At 42.3% G+C, this 18,850-nt stretch overlaps 1 protein-coding gene across 1 annotated transcript in view; it reads left to right on the forward strand.

Moving 5' to 3' along the window:
- Positions 1–18,850, forward strand: part of TIAM1 (T cell lymphoma invasion and metastasis 1) — a 229,510-nt gene that overhangs the window by 203,113 nt on the left and 7,547 nt on the right. Inside the window, exons 21-28 of the mRNA XM_025201339.1 lie at positions 6,553–6,732; positions 7,230–7,298; positions 7,557–7,682; positions 10,254–10,362; positions 12,692–12,871; positions 13,002–13,120; positions 15,110–15,218; positions 18,422–18,480. Of these exons, the coding sequence (XP_025057124.1) occupies positions 6,553–6,732; positions 7,230–7,298; positions 7,557–7,682; positions 10,254–10,362; positions 12,692–12,871; positions 13,002–13,120; positions 15,110–15,218; positions 18,422–18,480 (951 nt within the window). The remainder of the gene's footprint in view (positions 1–6,552; positions 6,733–7,229; positions 7,299–7,556; positions 7,683–10,253; positions 10,363–12,691; positions 12,872–13,001; positions 13,121–15,109; positions 15,219–18,421; positions 18,481–18,850) is intronic.

Below are 18,850 nucleotides of genomic sequence, written 5' to 3' on the forward strand. Positions count from 1 at the left end.
CAGACGGGAGGTTGAACTCGATGACCTGGAGGTCTTTTCCAGCCTGACTTCTCTATGATTCTGCATCTGCAGTACCTAAATATGAGGGACCATGCACTGAAGTGGAATCTTTCTGCCTCGGTAGCAACTATAGAACAGATCTGGCATGGGGCAGGAGAGGAGCTATTTTTCTAATTGACCAATCTTTCCTTTTCACACTCTTGTTAGGAAATTGGTGATAATGATTTTTTTTTAATTAGTTTGAGAAATTTGAGGGAAATGTACCCCAAGGCACCATGAGCGCACCACCGTATGCATGTGTTTGGGCCTCTCAGAGCTTATTTCCTTTTAAATAAAAATCCTCTAAAATGGAATTTACCTTCTGAAGGTAGAGAAGGGCAGAAGAAAAAAAATTACATCTTGATGCTTGCTTAAGGTTCAGGCAAGAATGGATCCGTGACTGGCAGAAACCTGGAGGCTTGTAATTGGTCCCTGTTGCAAAGCATGAGGACAGATTGCACTTTCCCCTCCAGGATTCAAAATAATAATCATAATGATAAGGCATGGGGAATCCAGATGGCAAAGCAGGATTTCTCTTTGCTGATAGCTGAAACCTGACATGACTGAAGTCCGTGACTAACAGAACTAGACCCTGGGGAGGTACTGTAGCAGTCTCGCTCCCTTTCTGCTGCTGCTGTCCCCAGCTAGCTTGAGTGCAGGGGGAGCCCCAGAGCCACTCCTGCCCTGCTCCAACTGCAAACTGTGGCAGTATGGGGTATGGTCTTCACAGGAGACAGTGGTAGTGGGCAGGTTTCTACATCCTACACCTGCTCCCTGCCAACCCCTCCCCCTGGTATCCCTGGAAGCAGGCACTGGAAGGAGGAATTCACCTACCACCGTCATTGTCCCCAGCTGACTCAGCTGTGGGAGGAGTCCCAGAGCTGTCCCTGACTTGCTCCAGCTGCGGGCTGCTCACTTAGCAGTGCTGGGTACCAGGCTGCCAGTGGAGCCTGGCATCCTGTGCAGCCACTCCCCATTGCCCCTGGCTAGAGCACTCCCCACACCCAGATCAGCTGGGCACAGCAGAATCAGAGGGTGCTCTTCCCCCACTTCAAGTGTCTCGTCCCTGCCTGGTTCCACAGTGTGTGCTGCTGCCATGAGGGCTCCAGCAGCAGCACCTCATATCCCCCCAGCATGGTTGGAGGTGTGGTGTGCCACCTCCCTCCTTAGGAAGTCCTGGATCTGGTTAGGGTGACATAAGGAGGGGAGGAAAGAGAGAGAAGTTAGAAATCCTTGCCTTATTTATGGACTAGTCCTTGGAGCAGAGGTTAGCAACTTTTTGCCACTGTGGGCTGCTGCTTGTGAGCCAGCCTTTGCTACAGGCCACCCCCCTGCAACTCCCTGAAGATCAGCATATGCTTCAAAGGATCTGGATAGGAAAAGGTAGACACTGGGATACTGGGGAAGCCTCCTCTGCTGCAGCAGAGAGAATAAACTAAGTCAGCAATGTTTTTGGTCAAAATGCCAAAACATCCACAACCAGAACTTGGAAGATGTTGGTGTGCTGGGGCAGATGTCAGGGAAGCCACGAGGGGCCCGATCCTTGCTATGGCAGCACAGCCCCAGCCCCTTCCCTGCCGTCCACCCCAAGGCTCATGTGCCAAGCAAAATGCTTTCATGTGCCATGCACTGACACCTGTGCTGGGGGTTCCCTACCCCTGGAATAAACTGAACATAGTAAGCAATAGGACCCTGGGGGCACCTCCTCTCCTGCCTGTGGCTCCCATCTTGCCAGTTCCCTGAGCTGCCATGGACTGAATCCAGTTTCTTCGTGGACTGGATCCAGCCTGCGGCCTTAGGTTTCCATTTTAGAGCATAGGACTGTGATCAACCTTGCCGTGCAGTAAACATACTGTTCAGTGTTAAACTAAAGCAAGAAGAAGGTAACAACAGTATTATTATTACTAATTACTAATCTATTCTGTTACTAGTATTCCATTACTACTTATTAATCTAGTAATACTAAAGGATTTTCACCCTTTGTTCTTTGGATAGTCCGTCTTTGCTAGTGGCTCATCATCAGGGATCCTGGTCTTCTCTATACATACAAGTGGTGTTTCATTTTAATCATGGAAAAAGATGGATTTTGGGTTAATTTTTTATATCTGAAAATTGGGGATATTTTTCATCAGAGAAAACCAGGATCCTAACTTATGAACAAATGCATTCACAGCTTCAGTGAAAAGCATGATGTAGGTTTTGCGGCCACCAGAAAGTATTTTGTGGGTGTTTTGTTAGCAGTTTTGAAGTTTCCAATAACTCGAGTTTTAGAACTGCTAAACTATTATTTAAATTTTTGTGTTGATAGGCATCACTCTTCTCTTTGACCGTCAATGTCCACAGCATTACAAAAAACCACCACTGAGACAACTGTAGTCAGCAATAAAATTCACTTGTCTAGTATTTCAGTTTCTGAGCCTATCTGAAGCAGCTGAACTAGAGGGAGCTAACGTCTGTCCCATAACTCACCTAGAACAGTTATTCTGTTCTTACTACCTTTCCAACTTGCTCTGTGTTCATGTCTTGACTACTCCAAGTAAATACTGCTGAAATGCGCTAACTGTAACTCAGAGGATTTTCCCAGGCATTCATATTTTTAGAAAGGCAAGTGTAAACTGCTCATCCCTTAAGCATGCTTTTAAAGAAAATATCATTTTTGCATAGCTACTGTATATGTATGTGCTAATCTGTAGATATTTTCTTCATAGATAAGTGTGTGAAGTTGCAGTATAGGTGTGGATGAAGCTTCTGTATTGTTAAAGGAAAGCTGTTACTACCTAAGGTGGTGCTAATGCTTCTTTAGACCTTTATTTTTATACCAATGTAGGTGAGTTGAGGGAAATGATAACTGTATGTAAACAGAATGGTTGGCTTGTAAAATCAAGAGCTTTTCATCATGATGTCACCCATCCATATCTACTGCAGGATGGGAGTAGCTGCAATGTATTTCAGTCTGTTGGTGGTTTGGCCTAAGTCACTGATTCCCAACTGGGGAATGCTGGGGTGCTGCAAGATCTTTTGAAGAGTGCTATAAGACATCAGGAGATAAATGCAAGCTCAGGCTCTTCCCTGCCTGGCCACGCCCTTGCCCACACTGTACAGCCCCTCTGTGGGGGGGATAAGCACAGAAATAAATTAGTTTTTGAAATGGGGTGCTGCTCAATTCACAAAAGTTATGGAGGGTGCCTCCAGTCAAACCAAGACTGCCTCATGTCTAGAAAGGATTGAGAACCTTTGGCTTAAGTGAAGTGGTGTTATCACTGTAGTTCTCAGTGCGCAGGGCTGTTTCTCCTGTGCCATTCCCCTGTTTGTTCCTTAAAAAGGTAGTTATTTATTAGCAAATTGTTAATACAGATTTAATTTTGTTTTGGCAGTGCAAAGTGGAGAAACTTGAATAGTTGCTGCCTGATTTGTACCGTATCTTCTCACTCTAATCCATTTACAGTTGCACATTATATCTCCTTCGCTTTTTATATAATCCCCACTGCTTGTTACGTTCCACCCAAACCTGTTTCCTCTGTTTTTGTCACTGACTTTTTTCACTCTGCACTTATTCTGAGCTTGTTCGAATTTAAAGGATATTGATGTGCATCAAACTCCTCAGATAGCCTTGGCTCAATCTTCTAAAAAGTCCTGTGTAATGAAGCAAGAGGCAAGGATTTCTTAGGGTGATATCTTTTATTGGACCAACTGTGTACTTGGGATAGAGTTAGACAAGCTTTCAAAGGCAAGGCATTCTTCTTCAGGTCACCAGGTCACTTGAAGAAGGACTTGCGTTTGAAAGCTCGTCTAACTATCCCAACTATGCAGGTGGTTCAATAAAAGATATCACCCTAAACAAATCCTTCTCTCTCATGTAATTCCTGGACCACCACAGCTACAACATGTGAATAAAGATCATTGTAGCTATGTCCATCATATGTTGAGGGAGTTGATTTTATTTTTTCTTTAAGTCATGAGTATGATGGCTTGTGGGGTGTGTGTGTGTATGTGCACGCGCGCACACACATGCACAGTGGAGACCTTTTATTTAGACTCTTCAGCAATGGAAGCAAACTTCCTAAAGAAATGTTAGTATATTATTAAGTAATAGAGAGAGAAATGTATTAAAACACCATAGGCTGCCTACCTACCAGCCTTGTACTGCGTTGGTAACCACTACAACTGGGCTTTGTTCAAACCAGGCACCCAAATCTGAACTGGATTTCAACCCTTTAAGGAACAATTAAACACTAACAAAAAAAAGTTTTAAAATGTCCAGTAAATCTTAATGTACCAGCTAGGTCTATGATCTGGAGTCAAACTTTGAGTCAAACTAAATCGGATCAAATCAGAATGTTTTTAGAAATGCTTTTTCCTTTTAGTCAGGTTTTTTTTTTATAATCAACAAAAAATAGCACATAGTAATTCAAGAGCTGTAGAACAGGGCCAAGAGCTCTACCCTATGAGGAACTATAATGTTGCTAGGAATGTACCTGCTTGTTACGTCTATACTTGGAATGAGAAAACAATTGACTTAGGCTGCTTAGACCAGCTGGCCACAAGAGTAGCTTCAGTTTTATTTGCTGTGATTAACTCTGTGCTTTCAGCCAGGGTCCACACATGTTAGACTCCTACATGTGAATCCTACTACCTCGTCCCCCCAGTCCATCAGTACAGAGACGGAGAAATACAGTTGAAAGCGGTGACTGCCAGTTTATACCAGTATGGTGGCTTTTAGTTACTCTGAAAGAGCTGTCTTAGTTTTAGCAAGATGGGGGCATTTGGGCCAATAAAGGTTTTCATGTGCAGTCCTGCTGCAGAAGTCTAAGGCTCAGGAACTACAGAGTGACTGACAAGTGAGAAGAGAAAGGGAAACTACATTGCTGTCAGATGATATGACTGAATAAAGGGTCATGGTGGTGAGGAGGGAATTACACTGTCCTAGAAAATTTATGGGCTGTGTAGAGGTGATGAATCTTACAGTGATTAAAAAAAAAAAAAACACCCACTGTGTGGATGTGCAATACATAACTTCCATTTGAGGGTCATTTAAATTGTTAATGCAGATTGAATTTTTTTTTTTGGCCCCAGCGTTTCCTCCAAGCCTCTCTCACTGGCAGGGCAGAGTGGGGAAACTTGAATAGTTGCTGCCTGATTTGTACCGTATCTTCTCGTTGTAATCCATGCACCTTCTTCAGTGCTCATGGCTTGTGTATGTAATCTAATGGAGACCAGAGGTGTAATGAGCAGGGTTTGAAAGCTGGGGGGTCACACTTGGCACCAGAGGAGAGGGAGTACTGGGGACGGGAGGGGAGTGGATGACTCTTACCTGCCCCCCAGACTCAAGAAAAAAGAAAAAAAAGTCTTCAGCATCTGCTGCTACTGTGGCATAATCTGCACAGCCTGGTTCTTGCTGCTACAGCCTCAACATGGTGTGCTTGGGCACTGCTGCTGCAGGGGCATGAAATAAATCCCTCCAGGCCTCAAGCGGGGGGGTCTGCCATTCATTTGGGTATCCCAGATGTCCCCTTTCACCCTCCACATTACACTTCTTATGTAGACAGACAGGCAGCTCGAATTTGCTTCAATGTTGAAGGGAACAGAGTAGAGAGCAACAAAAAAAGATAGACTGTTGCAAACTATCAGTTTTCTTGCAGTGTACTTTACCTCCTTTGGCATTAAAGTACAGCAAGTACCAAACCCATTAAAGCTGAACTCTTACAGAAGGCAAGACACCCTATTAGTAACTCTCTGGCATTTAAGTCAAGGACAGTTTCTTCAAGTTCCCTAGCGGACTTGGGGTGCCTCAGCGAAACACATTGTTCCAATCCATTCAGACATATAAAATCTAAACCTCCTTACCCCCTGGTAATAGGTATAGCTGTTTGTTACCATTATCCCCTCTTCTGAGCTCAGAAAAATTTAATAGCTAAGGTGGCACCTGCAGAACAAGAAATATCCAGTCTCATTAGGATGCAAGCCACAACAAGTCAGTGTAATAAAAGCAGGGTGGGGGCAGACAAAATGCATAGCAGGAGCATAATTGGATGGTTTCTTTAATTAAAATGTGATAGTGCTTAGAAGCCCGCTGAACTCAATAGTGTAAAAGATGCAGAACATAAAGATGGCTCCAGTCCCAACAAGCATGCAATCTACTGATGCCTAAGCCTTGTGACTGATGGTTGTATATTCAGACTTAAGTATTGGACAAGTTTACATTAATTATTACATATTTACTGACCTTAATAGGGTTTTTTTTTGTTTAAAAAAAGAAGAAGAAAAGAATCAGGATGCAACCAAATACTGATTTTGCAGACTACTTGTATTTCTCATAGTCCCTTCCCCTTATCCCCTCTTGGCCCATTTTGTACCTGTTATACCCAGATAAAACCCAAAAGGACTGTGGTTGCCTAAATCCAAATTATGGACTTGAAATCATTGAAAATCTCCTGCCTAACTTTGTAGACACTGAAAATCCATAGTTTCTATCCCAGAATAACTAGGAATAATTGTATTTATTTTGTTTTAAAGAGTACAGAGCAGGTTGCTGCATTCTGTCGCAGTCTACATGAAATGAATCCTTCTGATTTGAGCACTATTCCTCAGGAATTTACAGGGCCACAACTGGCCACCATGAGACAACTAACAGATGCAGATAAACTGCGGAAGGTGATTTGTGAACTCCTTGAAACAGAACGCACTTATGTCAAAGTAAGTTGTCTACATCTTTCCTTTCCCCTCCGAAGTTGTATTAGCTTTTTTGTACATTTTAACTTAAACTCTATGCAATGGTTCATTTTTTGGTTGGTTGAGGTTTTTTGGCGGGTGCAGGTTACTTTTACAGTAACTACTCTGTATACTAGGGGAGAGTTCTTTCATCATTGGGTTTATAAACTGATTTTTAAAAAACCGCCTGAAAAACCTCAAATATTTTAAAACTGAATTTCAAGAGTTCTCTACAATGGCGTTAGTCTTATCTGCTTGGTTTATAGGGGAATATTGACATGGGATCTCTTGTGTTGTTTTCTAGAATAAAAATGTGATTTGCTTTTCATGTCTTCGAGTTTATAGAGTATCTCACATCTGATGGATGAAAGATGGGGACTTTATCAGTTGTATTAGAGAGAGGATCATTGTCATTTTAATGGACTTTTTTTTTAGATGCACTTGAAAGAAACAATACTGAAGTGTTTTCTTTTTATTGATAGGATTTAAACTGTCTAATGGAGAGATACCTGAAACCTTTACAAAAAGAAACTTTCCTCACTCAAGATGAGGTATGCTAATTTTTGAGATTTTGATAAATTCGTATTGTACGAATTGTGAAGGAAGAAGAAGCTATGAGGAGCAAATTTGTTTCAGATTCGTTATAGGATCTGGCCTTGACTAAGAGAGAATGCTCACATTGCATCTGATGACGGCCATATTTTTGTAATGGTTCTTAAGAAACCTTCTAAAGTTCTGTATAGTACAATGTAGCTAAAAAGCTTTCTTAACTATGAGATTTTCAGCATATTCCCCTTCTGTCTTATTAGCTTGATGTGCTGTTTGGGAATTTGACTGAAATGGTAGCATTCCAAGTAGAGTTCCTGAAGACTCTTGAAGATGGAGTGAGGCTGGTGCCAGACCTGGAAAAGCTTGAAAAAGTTGACCAATTTAAGGTAGCATTTGTATTAAATTTTGGCTGAGACAGTTAAATGCACTTTAGTGTGCCATAAACTTTTATTTCTGGCACAATTTTTTTCTGTTTTCTTTCCCCCTCCTCCGCCACTGTGGTATAGAATACTATAACAGTAGTCCTGTGATTCTTTGTCAAACCAAGTGGACTAGCATCTCCCTCTTCACTCGTCTAAACTACTTTAGATCAGGGGAATGGGTGCCACAAATGGCATGGGCAGCCTCTGTGTGTGGTACATGGCAGATCAGAGAGGGGACAGGCAGCACAGTAGCAGATGGTGCAGGAAGCAGAAAGCAGATGAGGCTGGGAGCAGAAAGCAGAGCAGCAGATTGGGCAGGAGGAGGGAATTGGTGTGGCAGCTGGGGAGGATGCAGGGCTAATTTGTGGTGTGCCTGACGAAGGTTGGCTTCCACCGCTCCATCTAAAATACTCTGGCTGTACTCACGGTAGTTAACATTAGGGCTCTTTGAAACGAAAGTATCCCAGGATGGCTGCAGCTCATGCTGCATTTTACTGTACATGTTGTTGGAATTCTGTAAAAGTATGGAGACGCACTATTCTTACCTCGTTGTCAGCTTTCATGTCTTGGACTCAGGAAAAACTAGCAGCAGTAATAGAATTACATAAACTCTTTAGTGTTAACAAGTCTAATGGACCAGTTCAGAGAAGCCACTGGGGAAATGGTTTTGAACTCCAAATTGTGTTCTGTACTTGATTGCTCACAACATGCAAGCTGGCAGGAGTAGCAAGTGCTTCCAAATATCAGGGGCAGGGAAAGGACCGATAAAAGGAAGCCAGGGAGCCTAACAGATTAAAGATAAGATTTGAGAAATAAACCTAGGTTTCTCACTACTAAGATAGAAGACTGAAACCAGTAGATGCTGCTCGCTAAGAACTTGCTTGCTTTGAGGAATTAATGGTACCTATGAAATCAAGATACTTAATAAAGACGTACAAGAAAATTGACAAATATTGAACAGTAGTGACAAACCTTTCCAGAACTTGACAATATTTGCAGAAGGGAAAAATGTGTGTGGGGAAGAAAAAATCTCCTTCTTAGATGTGCACAGTATGAGAGGAAAGTGATTTGGGGAATAGTGCACTAAATAGGTCTTAAGAGATCTGGGCTCAACTCTGCTACCTGCTTCCTGAGGGTAAGAACAGCTGTTACATTTGTAGCGCTACACAGGCTATGGATAGACATTCAGTTCAGTGGATGGAGAGGCAGGGTAGCTCAGCCCATCCAAGGCCCACTGAGGACGAGTTGAGGTGCAGGGACATGTCCCCTACCCTTTCCGCAGACTGGAGACACCACCATTGTTGCTGCCACTTGAACAAAGTGGGCAGTGTTGAGCAGCAGGGTCTGCCCAGAGCTGTGGGGCAGGCTGGGTGGGCTGTCAGGAGCCGGTGCTCTCCTTCCTTCCCCCTCTGCCCCTTGGAGGAGGCAAGGGAGAGCAGAGGACTATGGGATACTGAGGTTCCTCAGGACCCCAAGAGAAGCGCATAACCTTTCAAGCTGATGTGAAAAAAAATTTCTCAGTAGAGAGAACTTCCTAGTGGGAAGTGCTCTCACTTTTTCTTGGAAGAGCCAGCTTCCTTCTGACAAAAACCTGCTTCTCCTAGCACAAACTGTAACGCCTGTCTGCAGCCAAAATGTGAGTGTGTGGGCATGCAAGCCATCTGTAGCACTACTAACACGATCCAAATGCTACACAAAAGTACTTGTTTGAAACAGGTTCTTCTCTGTCATGCTGTGTTTCATAGTGCCACATGTAATGCCTGTTTAGTTACATGTAGCGATGCATGGCTCTCCAGAAGCCCAGCATCCCACAGTACTCCAAGGGGGAGGGAGGGGTTGCAGATGGCCCCCTGAGAGCCTGCCCATGATGAGCTGTCGGAGAACCCTGCTGCCACACTCCAGCGGGAGCACCAGCCAGACCCAGGGCCACCACGGTGCTGTTGCTGCATGAGCACAAGAAGCTGCTGCGGGAGTACTGCCAGTACTGGTGGGAGCTGCTGCCATCTCACTATGATGGGGGTCTCTGACTGCTGCTGCACCAGGACTGGGACCTGATCCTGGAACAGTGGCTGTCAGAAAGCTTGTCCTCCCCTGCCAGGAGCTGGTGGAGGCGATCAAGGACAGCCCTTGTGCTCATGAGCAGAAAGCATACCCCTCACTCACCCTTCGCAGCAAGTGGCTGGGGCTGTTCTTGACAGCTGCTATTGCAACCCAGCACTTGTGATTTAGAAAGGAAATTCGCAATTCCTTTGGTAGATTTTTATGCAGAGCTGGTATGAAAGAGTCTGTCCTAATCTCTGCCTCCCTTGCTACCTGGTAAGGAATTTTTGGACACTGTTTCTGTTGCCGGCAGTGTTTAGTTCTCCTGGATAAGAACCTTATGTAGGTGGCAGAGAACATACTGGTAATGTGATACCCTTAAAACATATCCTGGAAAATATTATGCTTTCTTAGAAGCCTGCTGTTGATAAGTTTTGCCACAGGAAAAGTGATGCAGGGGTTTGTGTTCAGGTTTTTTATGCTTCTAACTTCTAGAAAGTATTATTCTCCTTGGGCGGATCCTTTCTTTACTACGCTGACCGTTTCAAGCTGTACAGTGCCTTCTGTGCCAGCCACACCAAAGTTCCCAAAGTACTAGTAAAAGGTAAGAGCTGCATGGTACATATGCAGATATACAATATATTGCATTATGTGAAAATGAATATATTTTGTACACACGCAGTAACTGAGCTTCCTGGATGTGCTAGATTTCTCTTCCCTCTCAAAATGGAGTATGTGGCTCACAACGTAAATGAAAGGCTTCTGAATGGCCAGGTGGGTCATTTTGACAATGCAGAAAAACTGACCACAAGACTTAAAGACCTATGCCACCCTCATCAGCCCATGTCTAATTGCCTTCCATCACCACACTTAAGCAATGTAGCTAGCATTGCCTGTATGTTTTGTTCTCTGTTCCATGCAGGGGAAGAAATGGGGTTTGGGTTTCTTAAAAGCACTAAACTGTATGTTTAGAAAATATTTTGCACTTGGTGATAAGGTTTGTAGTGGTCCTAAATTCCTGTGCAAGTTTGTCTTAAGGTGATGTCCTGTAGAAGTCATCCTAGTGAAGCCCAGTGAGACTTGGTTAGGTGCTGGGAACATCTAGGAAGCGAGAAGGATAAGGTGAAAGGCATCTTCCTGTGTCATGGTGGTAATTTTTGCCACTATTTCAACAGAAGGGCTAAATGAGCCCTGCTGGACCCACTTTCATTCAATATAGCCAAAAAGATGCTACACTTATTTCGGTGGAATAGGTTTGAGGGCATAATGCACTGCGATTATTTTACCCTTGGAAGTGGATTCAGCAGTGGATTGAGCAGAATTTCATGTAATATCATTTTGGCTGGGATGGGGGATGGGCTAAAAATTTAGATGTAGGAGCAGAACAGCTTGGAAAAAATACACTCATCATTCAAAAAACGTTTGTCTCTGACATTCAATCAGTAATTATGTGTGTGGTCTTTTGAATCAGTAACTCTCTTTACAATGAAAATGAATGCTGGCAACTACCCTGAATATGACCCTGAATAACTTGTTGCCAGTTGCATTCATGTTCTGTGCTGCTAGCAGGATCTCATTTGATAATTATTAGGACTTAGGGTATGGTTTTTGGTCAGTTTTACTCTTGTGGCTTTTTTTACTTTAAAGTTTGCATTTGAATTATGAAATCAGATTTGGAGTCCCTTTTGTTCCAGGAAAAAGACTTTAAAAAGTCCTGTAAAGTGTGTCTGGCAGCATTTTCATAAACTGTCATAAGAATCCTATAGCAATTATTGCAGTTTTAACCAATAAATAAATATAGTCTTGTGACCTAGCTGCAAAAGACACAGAACTTCTGGAAGCAATGCTACATATGCTGTATAGCATCCTATTTTTAGAATATCTATTCTTTGAAACATTGACTGTTTTTTTTAATATAGAGAACAGATGGAAAAATGTTTTGTACAAAGGTATACAGCCTTCTTAATATGTCTAAAATAGAATGCAGACACAGCTTGCTAATATACTGTATTTTCTTATGTACCACATGCCACCAGATAAGATATGCATCTTGTTTTGGGAAGACAGAGTGAAGAAAAAAAGATTTTTTCCAGTGTCAGGGCTGCCTCTGGACCCCTGGGGATCTTGACTGCATGGCTGAATTCTGGCAGTTGCTGCTCATGCAAAAGTTACAGTTTTAACCCTCTTGTAGGTGCTGATGAATTAGCAGCTTTTGGCTGCCCAGGGAAAAGCTACTGCCAATTTGACACAGGCTGAGAGGTTTAAAACTGTGAAGCTGAACACTGCGCTTCACCTCTCCCTCCTTGGTTGGGAGAGGTTAGCCCCAGCAGCTATTACAGCACCCCTATGCTTCAATTTTTGTGCAGAAACCAGCTTCCCCACTTAAGACGCATGCTGCTATTTTGGAGGGCTGATTTCTAAGAGGGAAAGCTGCATGTGATATGCAAGGAAATACAGTAATTTGTCTGGTTGGTGCTATAGATGTACTGTCTTGTTGGCTTTTAATTTTGTTTTCACTCATTTTTTCACTTTGAGTTTTAATAAAACCACCAAAATGCTGTTCCTTTAATAAAATTGCTTATATCGTTGGCAAGGCCAGACATGCCTACCGCACTAGTGATTGTGAATTCTTACATATGCCTCATGTGGCTCCTTTTGATTAAATGTGCTAGGGGCTGGCAGGGTTCATACAGCTCTGAAATAGCTACAAGAATGGAAATAGTGTGAGAGGATGGTTAAATAAAGGAGGTGCATATTGCTATGAAAGTTGGCTACCCAAAAACTTCTCTCTGATGGTAAAGGTACATATTGCTGTAAATATGATGAAATGGTGTTTGTTTTCCGTGCATATGTTACAACCTTGAAAAGTTATTTTGACAAATTGGGGTTTGTTTTTGTTCTTTTTGAAAATCAAGGTTCTTCTTTTCTTCTAGCTAAGACAGACACTGCTTTCAAGGCTTTTCTGGATGCTCAGAATCCTAGACGGCAGCACTCTTCAACACTGGAGTCATACCTCATCAAGCCCATCCAGCGGATACTGAAGTATCCTCTTCTGCTGAAAGAACTGTTTGCCTTGACTGATGCTGACAGTGAAGAACATTACCACCTTGATGGTAAGGGGCTGAACAATGCAACTCTGTTAAACTCTGTTGGAGACTTTCACCCTTCAAAATGTAAATGCAAACCCTTGTGATGAATTGTGAAGCAGCTAGTTATTTTCCACATGTTTTCCACCTCTTCCAGTGGCCATAAAAACAATGAATAAAGTTGCCAGTCATATTAATGAAATGCAGAAAATCCATGAAGAATATGGGGCAGTGTTTGACCAGCTTATAGCAGAACAGACAGGGGAAAAAAAAGAGGTAAGGCCTTAATTCTTGGTTTCAAGGCTGTTAGGATTCTATCTTGGAAGTGATATTACTGTGTATTGTTACATGTACCATCCTAAATGCTTTCTTTTTTTGTACTGTCTATATATAGCATGGCACAGCTAAACTACAAAAATACATTAGTATTTTAATGTATAGCATAGTCAGTGGAGACCAGTGTGTTTCATAACCAATTAGGGACTCTGGGGGTGAGAGGAGCCTGACTCTGTGGATGGTAACCATCTGAAAATTGGACCATTTCAAATGGGACCCCTCAACATTTGTAATTATTCATGAAAACATAATTTAGTAATCCTGAGATGGAACTTCACCACGTGAGGTAGATGGATGCATGTATGAAAGAATGGAGCAAGCTTGGAGGTGACTAGAAAAGCGATAGCAATTCATCAAAATTAGGTGTGAAGGGGTTGGCTAGAGGAAAAATCTGAATGGATGGAGTTGGGAATCTTGCTTTGAGGAAACTTTTGAAGGGAGGGGCCTTTAGCAGCAACTTGGAGGCAGGGGAATGCAGGTATGAAGGGCAGTTGTATATGTTCAGGGTATATATATGGTCTTGGGTAACTGAAGACCAAATGCAAGGGGAGCTGGAGGTACATAAAGAAGAGGCCAGCTGGGTGGCAGGAGCTCTGCACCATTTGACTTGAAAGCGGTTAACCTGTGGTGGTAACTTGAAAGAGGAGGAAATGATCCCTGATGATTATACACCATGCAACAAAAATGAGACCGAGTTCCAGCTGGGCGTTGGGGATCCAGCATGAGGAAGCAGGCACTTGTCACCCATGCTGCTTTCTGTTCCATGGTGAATTGAAGGACTTACAATTTTCCAGAGGCGTCCACCTGATGCTTTTTGCAAGGCCATTATTTTGTGTTAAAAGGCAGGGGGAAAGGTGGAAATAGATTTCTCAATTTAGGTAAGGGAGAGAGCTGATGTTTCTGACATTTAGTCTCCAGAGACTAAAATTCAGAGTAAAATGTTTTTGGGTGTGGGGGTAGAGCAGAGGTTCCCAACCACCGGGCTACGGCCTGGTTGGCTGCTGGGTCACGGCATGAGCCCCCTGCTCGGACGCCTGTATGTCCGCCCAGGCGAGTGACTTCCACCACCGGCAGTCACATGCAGGGTTAAACTGGGCAGCAGGGCAGCCTCGGGAGGGAGGCAGCCAGTTCTGTGTGCCCCAGCCTGCTCCCATGCTGGTCCTCAGTATAAAAAAGGTTGGGAAGCACTGGGGTAGAGGGTCTCTCTCTCATGCGCGCTTGCTCTCTCTTTCTCCAAACATACTTGCACTAGCAATTAGCACCATTATTAGCCTTCCCTCAGGAATAGGACTTAGAATAATGAGGGATTTGCCAGATTGCTTAATGCAAAATGATATAGGGGAAGGACTATGTCTGTCTTTAGTTAGTAGTACAATCTAATTCTTTCTTTTTATTAATCTCTAAATATATTCAGACCGAATAACAATAAACTGATATGAGGAGGGATGGGTAAGGAAGTGTGGACCATGAGCGACTGCCAAGGTTCTTGGCTTCTACACTGTGAAACCAAGCCTTTTCACTGAACTTCAGGGGCCAGTTAACATTATGCAGAAAAATTAGGGATTTGCATGCATATTTGTCTAGCTAACACTGCAAGCCATGTTAATTGTTAGCACAGTCTGTTAGCATAAAACCAGCAGCCACCTGCTTATGCATCTCATTGTAAAGGCCTACTGCTTTTTTTGGGATGGAACTCAAATACATGACTGCACTGCAGTCACAGAGATGACAGCTCTGAAGGGTGGAGGTACCAGGCTAAGCTTGGGTACTAGTAGCAGCCCATCCACAGAAGCCCAGAGCTCAGCCCAAGCTAGCTACCCTCTCAGCAGGTAACTTAGCTAGCACAGCCTTCTTTGCAGCCAAGATCCAGCCTGGAGCTATGAACCTTTTACAGTGGCATTATTGTACCTTCATATGTACACTTGGCAGGTTGCAGATCTTTCTATGGGAGACTTACTTTTGCATAATACTGTCATCTGGCTTAACCCTCCTTCATCACTGGGAAAATGGAAGAAGGAGCCTGAGTTAGCAGCATTTGGTAAGTAATCTGGTGATTTATTTCAAATACACAAGACCTGCAGACTTTGCCTTTAGCAGAGCTGCCCAATATCTGTGACAAATGTTCTTAAGTAATTGTATTCCTGCTACATCAGCTAGGACTTGAAAAATTAAAATATGTGATGACTTACCGCTTAAGTTAAAAGGGCAGTTCTGATCTTTTAGGCTGCTTGCAGACATGAAAAAAATAAAACAAAACAGTGCTTTAAGTTCAGCACGCCCCCGCATCAAGCACAGCAGATGTTCAAAAGAGGCATCACGTTAGTTTGACCTGGCTCGCCTAACCTCTATATAGGTCGGGCACTTTTTGCTGGAGTTAGTCACCTTGTGTTTCTAAATTTGGTTGTTAGAGGGGCCCCCACCACATTTTACACATAAGATGTGATTAACCAGTTAATCACATTTTAAACTCTCATCTGGCCACATGTTCAGCCAACTAATGGCATGATAAAAGGAGGAATAAGCCCAGAATTTATTCAACAAAATATGTAATAACTTTGTGGCTGGTTCCTTTCATGCCATTAACTGAATGTGTGGCCAGGGTGCCCCTGTGGCTGGGAGCTAATCGCGGCTGCCAGCTAAAGGAGCGCATCTTGCGTCTCTGAGGCTGGGAGCCCCAGCAGTGGAGGGTCCTCCCAGATGAGGGAGCTTGCTACTTTTCCAGGATCATGGGCTCCGACTACACCAGTAGTAAGTCTGATGACAGGGTCTGATGTGCAATCTCACAGTCATGCCTCCTGTCATGCAGAGTGGATAAAAATCAATAATTTAAAATACAAACAGGTTTTTTTACTTAAATCGGATTTTTAAAAATTTAATCATATCTTAATTTTTTTAAGATGCTCTTTAAAAAAAATTATATAAAGGTAATTTTAATTTAAAATATGTTAAAGCTCAAATATATCATTGTGGAATAGGGATTATAACTTCTAATTATGTATTATTTGAGACCATATATTCATGTAACCTTTTAGAAGTTTTATAAATAGGTCACAACAGACTATGGGCTATATTAGGGGCCCAATTTTATGGGGCTCCCAGAGGCTGCTCTGTAGATTAGTAAAGATTAAAGAAAACCACTTGACTCAATGGGACTTAGCACTCAATCTAGAAGGTCCCATTAAGCATCTCTGTGATGCTTAGTTTCAGTTCTCAAACTGTCAAGTTGTTTCCAGAGATCATAGACAGGCAAGTGTCTTTGGATAAACATGATACCTTTTATTAGACCAACTAAATAGTTGGAAAAATTGTTCTTTACAAATGTTCGGGCACAAATGCCCTTCTTCAGGCATAGGGAGAGTTTATCTCCAGAGATAACATCCTTGTTAACTGCAGTATATGGAGGTGGGAAATAACAGCCCTAGTGTGTCTCTGCAAATTTGTGTACACACAGTCAAGCCCTTACCTTCCTCTAAAAGTACATAGTTTCAAGAACTGAAATGAATAAAGGATATCAAACAACAGGAATGCACTTTTTGTAGAACCAACTAAATAGTTGGAAAAATTGTTCTTTACAAATGTTCGGGCACAAATGCCCTTCTTCAGGCATAGGGAGAGTTTATCTCCAGAGATAACATCCTTGTTAACTGCAGTATATGGAGGTGGGAAATAACAGCCCTAGTGTGTCTCTGCAAATTTGTGTACACACAGTCAAGCCCTTACCTTCCTCTAAAAGTACATAGTTTCAAGAACTGAAATGAATAAAGGATATCAAACAACAGGAATGCACTTTTTGTAGAAAACAATTAAATTGAAGCTTCCTGACCAGTGAATTAAATTGTGATTTTAAATCCACCCCAATGTGTGGTATGTCAAGATGCATGATTGTGTGGATTGCACATCAGATCCCATCACGCTTTTTTTTACGTGCATGTTACCCAGCTCTTCTTGTGTTGAGCATGGGAGCGGGTGGAGGGGTTGTAGTGTCTTGTTTAACCCTTAGCTTGTGGGACCTATGGACTGCTTTGTGACTGGTCCAGTTTGCCTTAGTAGGTGTTAAAATTACTACCACTACAGCTTGCAGGGTCATTGAAACATCCAGACCTTCTCACCGCATTAAGGTGCAGTCCCGTGGGGATAGTTTTTAGCTATACTTATGCATTTCTTGCTTTTAAACCTGATTAAACCTGAGTATATGAGTGTTTGGGGCTTTTTAAATGTACTCAAATTCATCTACCAACATACATGCATATACATGCCAATCCATCAGCAAACATTCAGATCACTAGGAAAGCCAGTGGTTCTTATTTTTCTTTTCAATCGTAGTCATTCAGCTTCCAAATAAAATACCTACCAACTCCCACTGAGGAAGCGCCTTCCATGTCACTACTACTACCAAGATGTCAAAGGAGCCATCAGTGGCTGTCAGAGCCTTTCACCCTGCTGTGTATAAACTGGTTATGTTGCCACAGTCTGGAGAATGACAGGAGGTGCCCTGAAGCTGAAAGCAGATAATGCATGTCAATTTGATTGGTATCAGAAACATGGAGTAACTTTAATTCCAAAGAGCTTTACATCCACTTCATTAAACCTCAGAAAATGGAAGTATTTTTATTCTAAATAAATAAATTCCTCATAAAACCCCCCAAAACAGCCTATTATGTTATTTTGCCTCACTTGTTTCAACAAAATGTCAACATATTCACATGTTGAAATGAAAGAACAGTGATTTGAGATTAAACTGTGTATTGACTCCTCTATTAAATAGCTGGCATAGGCTGCTGTCATAACCATCAGGGGTCCAAGTGGGACACTGGTGTGATTTAAATATGATGTCATCCCTGTGAATTACATCCTAGAACCTGTATCAGGCTGGGAAGGTTGAAATGGCTTCCCTGAGTTAGCTTAGCTAGATAAGATTTTTGTTTTATAACCTATTTTTAATAAAATCCTATAATTAGCAAATATGGCACTCTGAATAAACATTTATGTACTATGCATGTTGAACCTGCACAGAAAAACAGTGTTTAGAGAGCTGGTCTTTAGGGTAATGTATAAGGATACATGGTTTTACATAATTATCCTCTTGCATTGCTCTCCCTCTGCTCTTGACTGAACAGGAGGCATATACAAATTTTCATGACTTTTGCTATAGGCTAATTGTGTGTCTCCCTTCTGTATGTGCTTGGGTTTTTCAGGGGGGAAACCATTACTGACTATAACTTTGTGTTTGTTAATCTTCAGTTTTCAAAACTGCTGTGGTACTTGTATACAAGGACGGTTCCAAGCAGAAGAAGAAACTTGTAAGTTTTGTTGCTGCACTGACTACTACAAATATAGATAGTTGTGGATTTTAGACAAAGATTTTTCCTCTGACATTTAGCTACAGTATAATTCTTGTGTGTGCCCAAACCCGTGTTTCCCACCTCAAACTGGAATGTGACTTCATGAAGTCACGAACAGTGAGGAGTCTGTTGTCTTTTTGTGGCTTTCCTGCATTAGGAATATCCAGCGACTAGAAGGTATGCTGCCTTCAGTTCTGGCTTTTGGCTTATGTTTGTTTAAATTTAAGCAAGTGCTTTGCTGAATTTGGGTCAGACTATAGTGTTTGAGCAATTCAGGTGCATGTGGAGCAAGTACCAATGTCAATTCCCAAATATGATGTAAGCAACA

This window comes from Alligator sinensis, unplaced genomic scaffold (genome assembly GCF_000455745.1).
Source record: "Alligator sinensis unplaced genomic scaffold, ASM45574v1 scaffold373_1, whole genome shotgun sequence".
NCBI lineage: Eukaryota > Metazoa > Chordata > Crocodylia > Alligatoridae > Alligator > Alligator sinensis.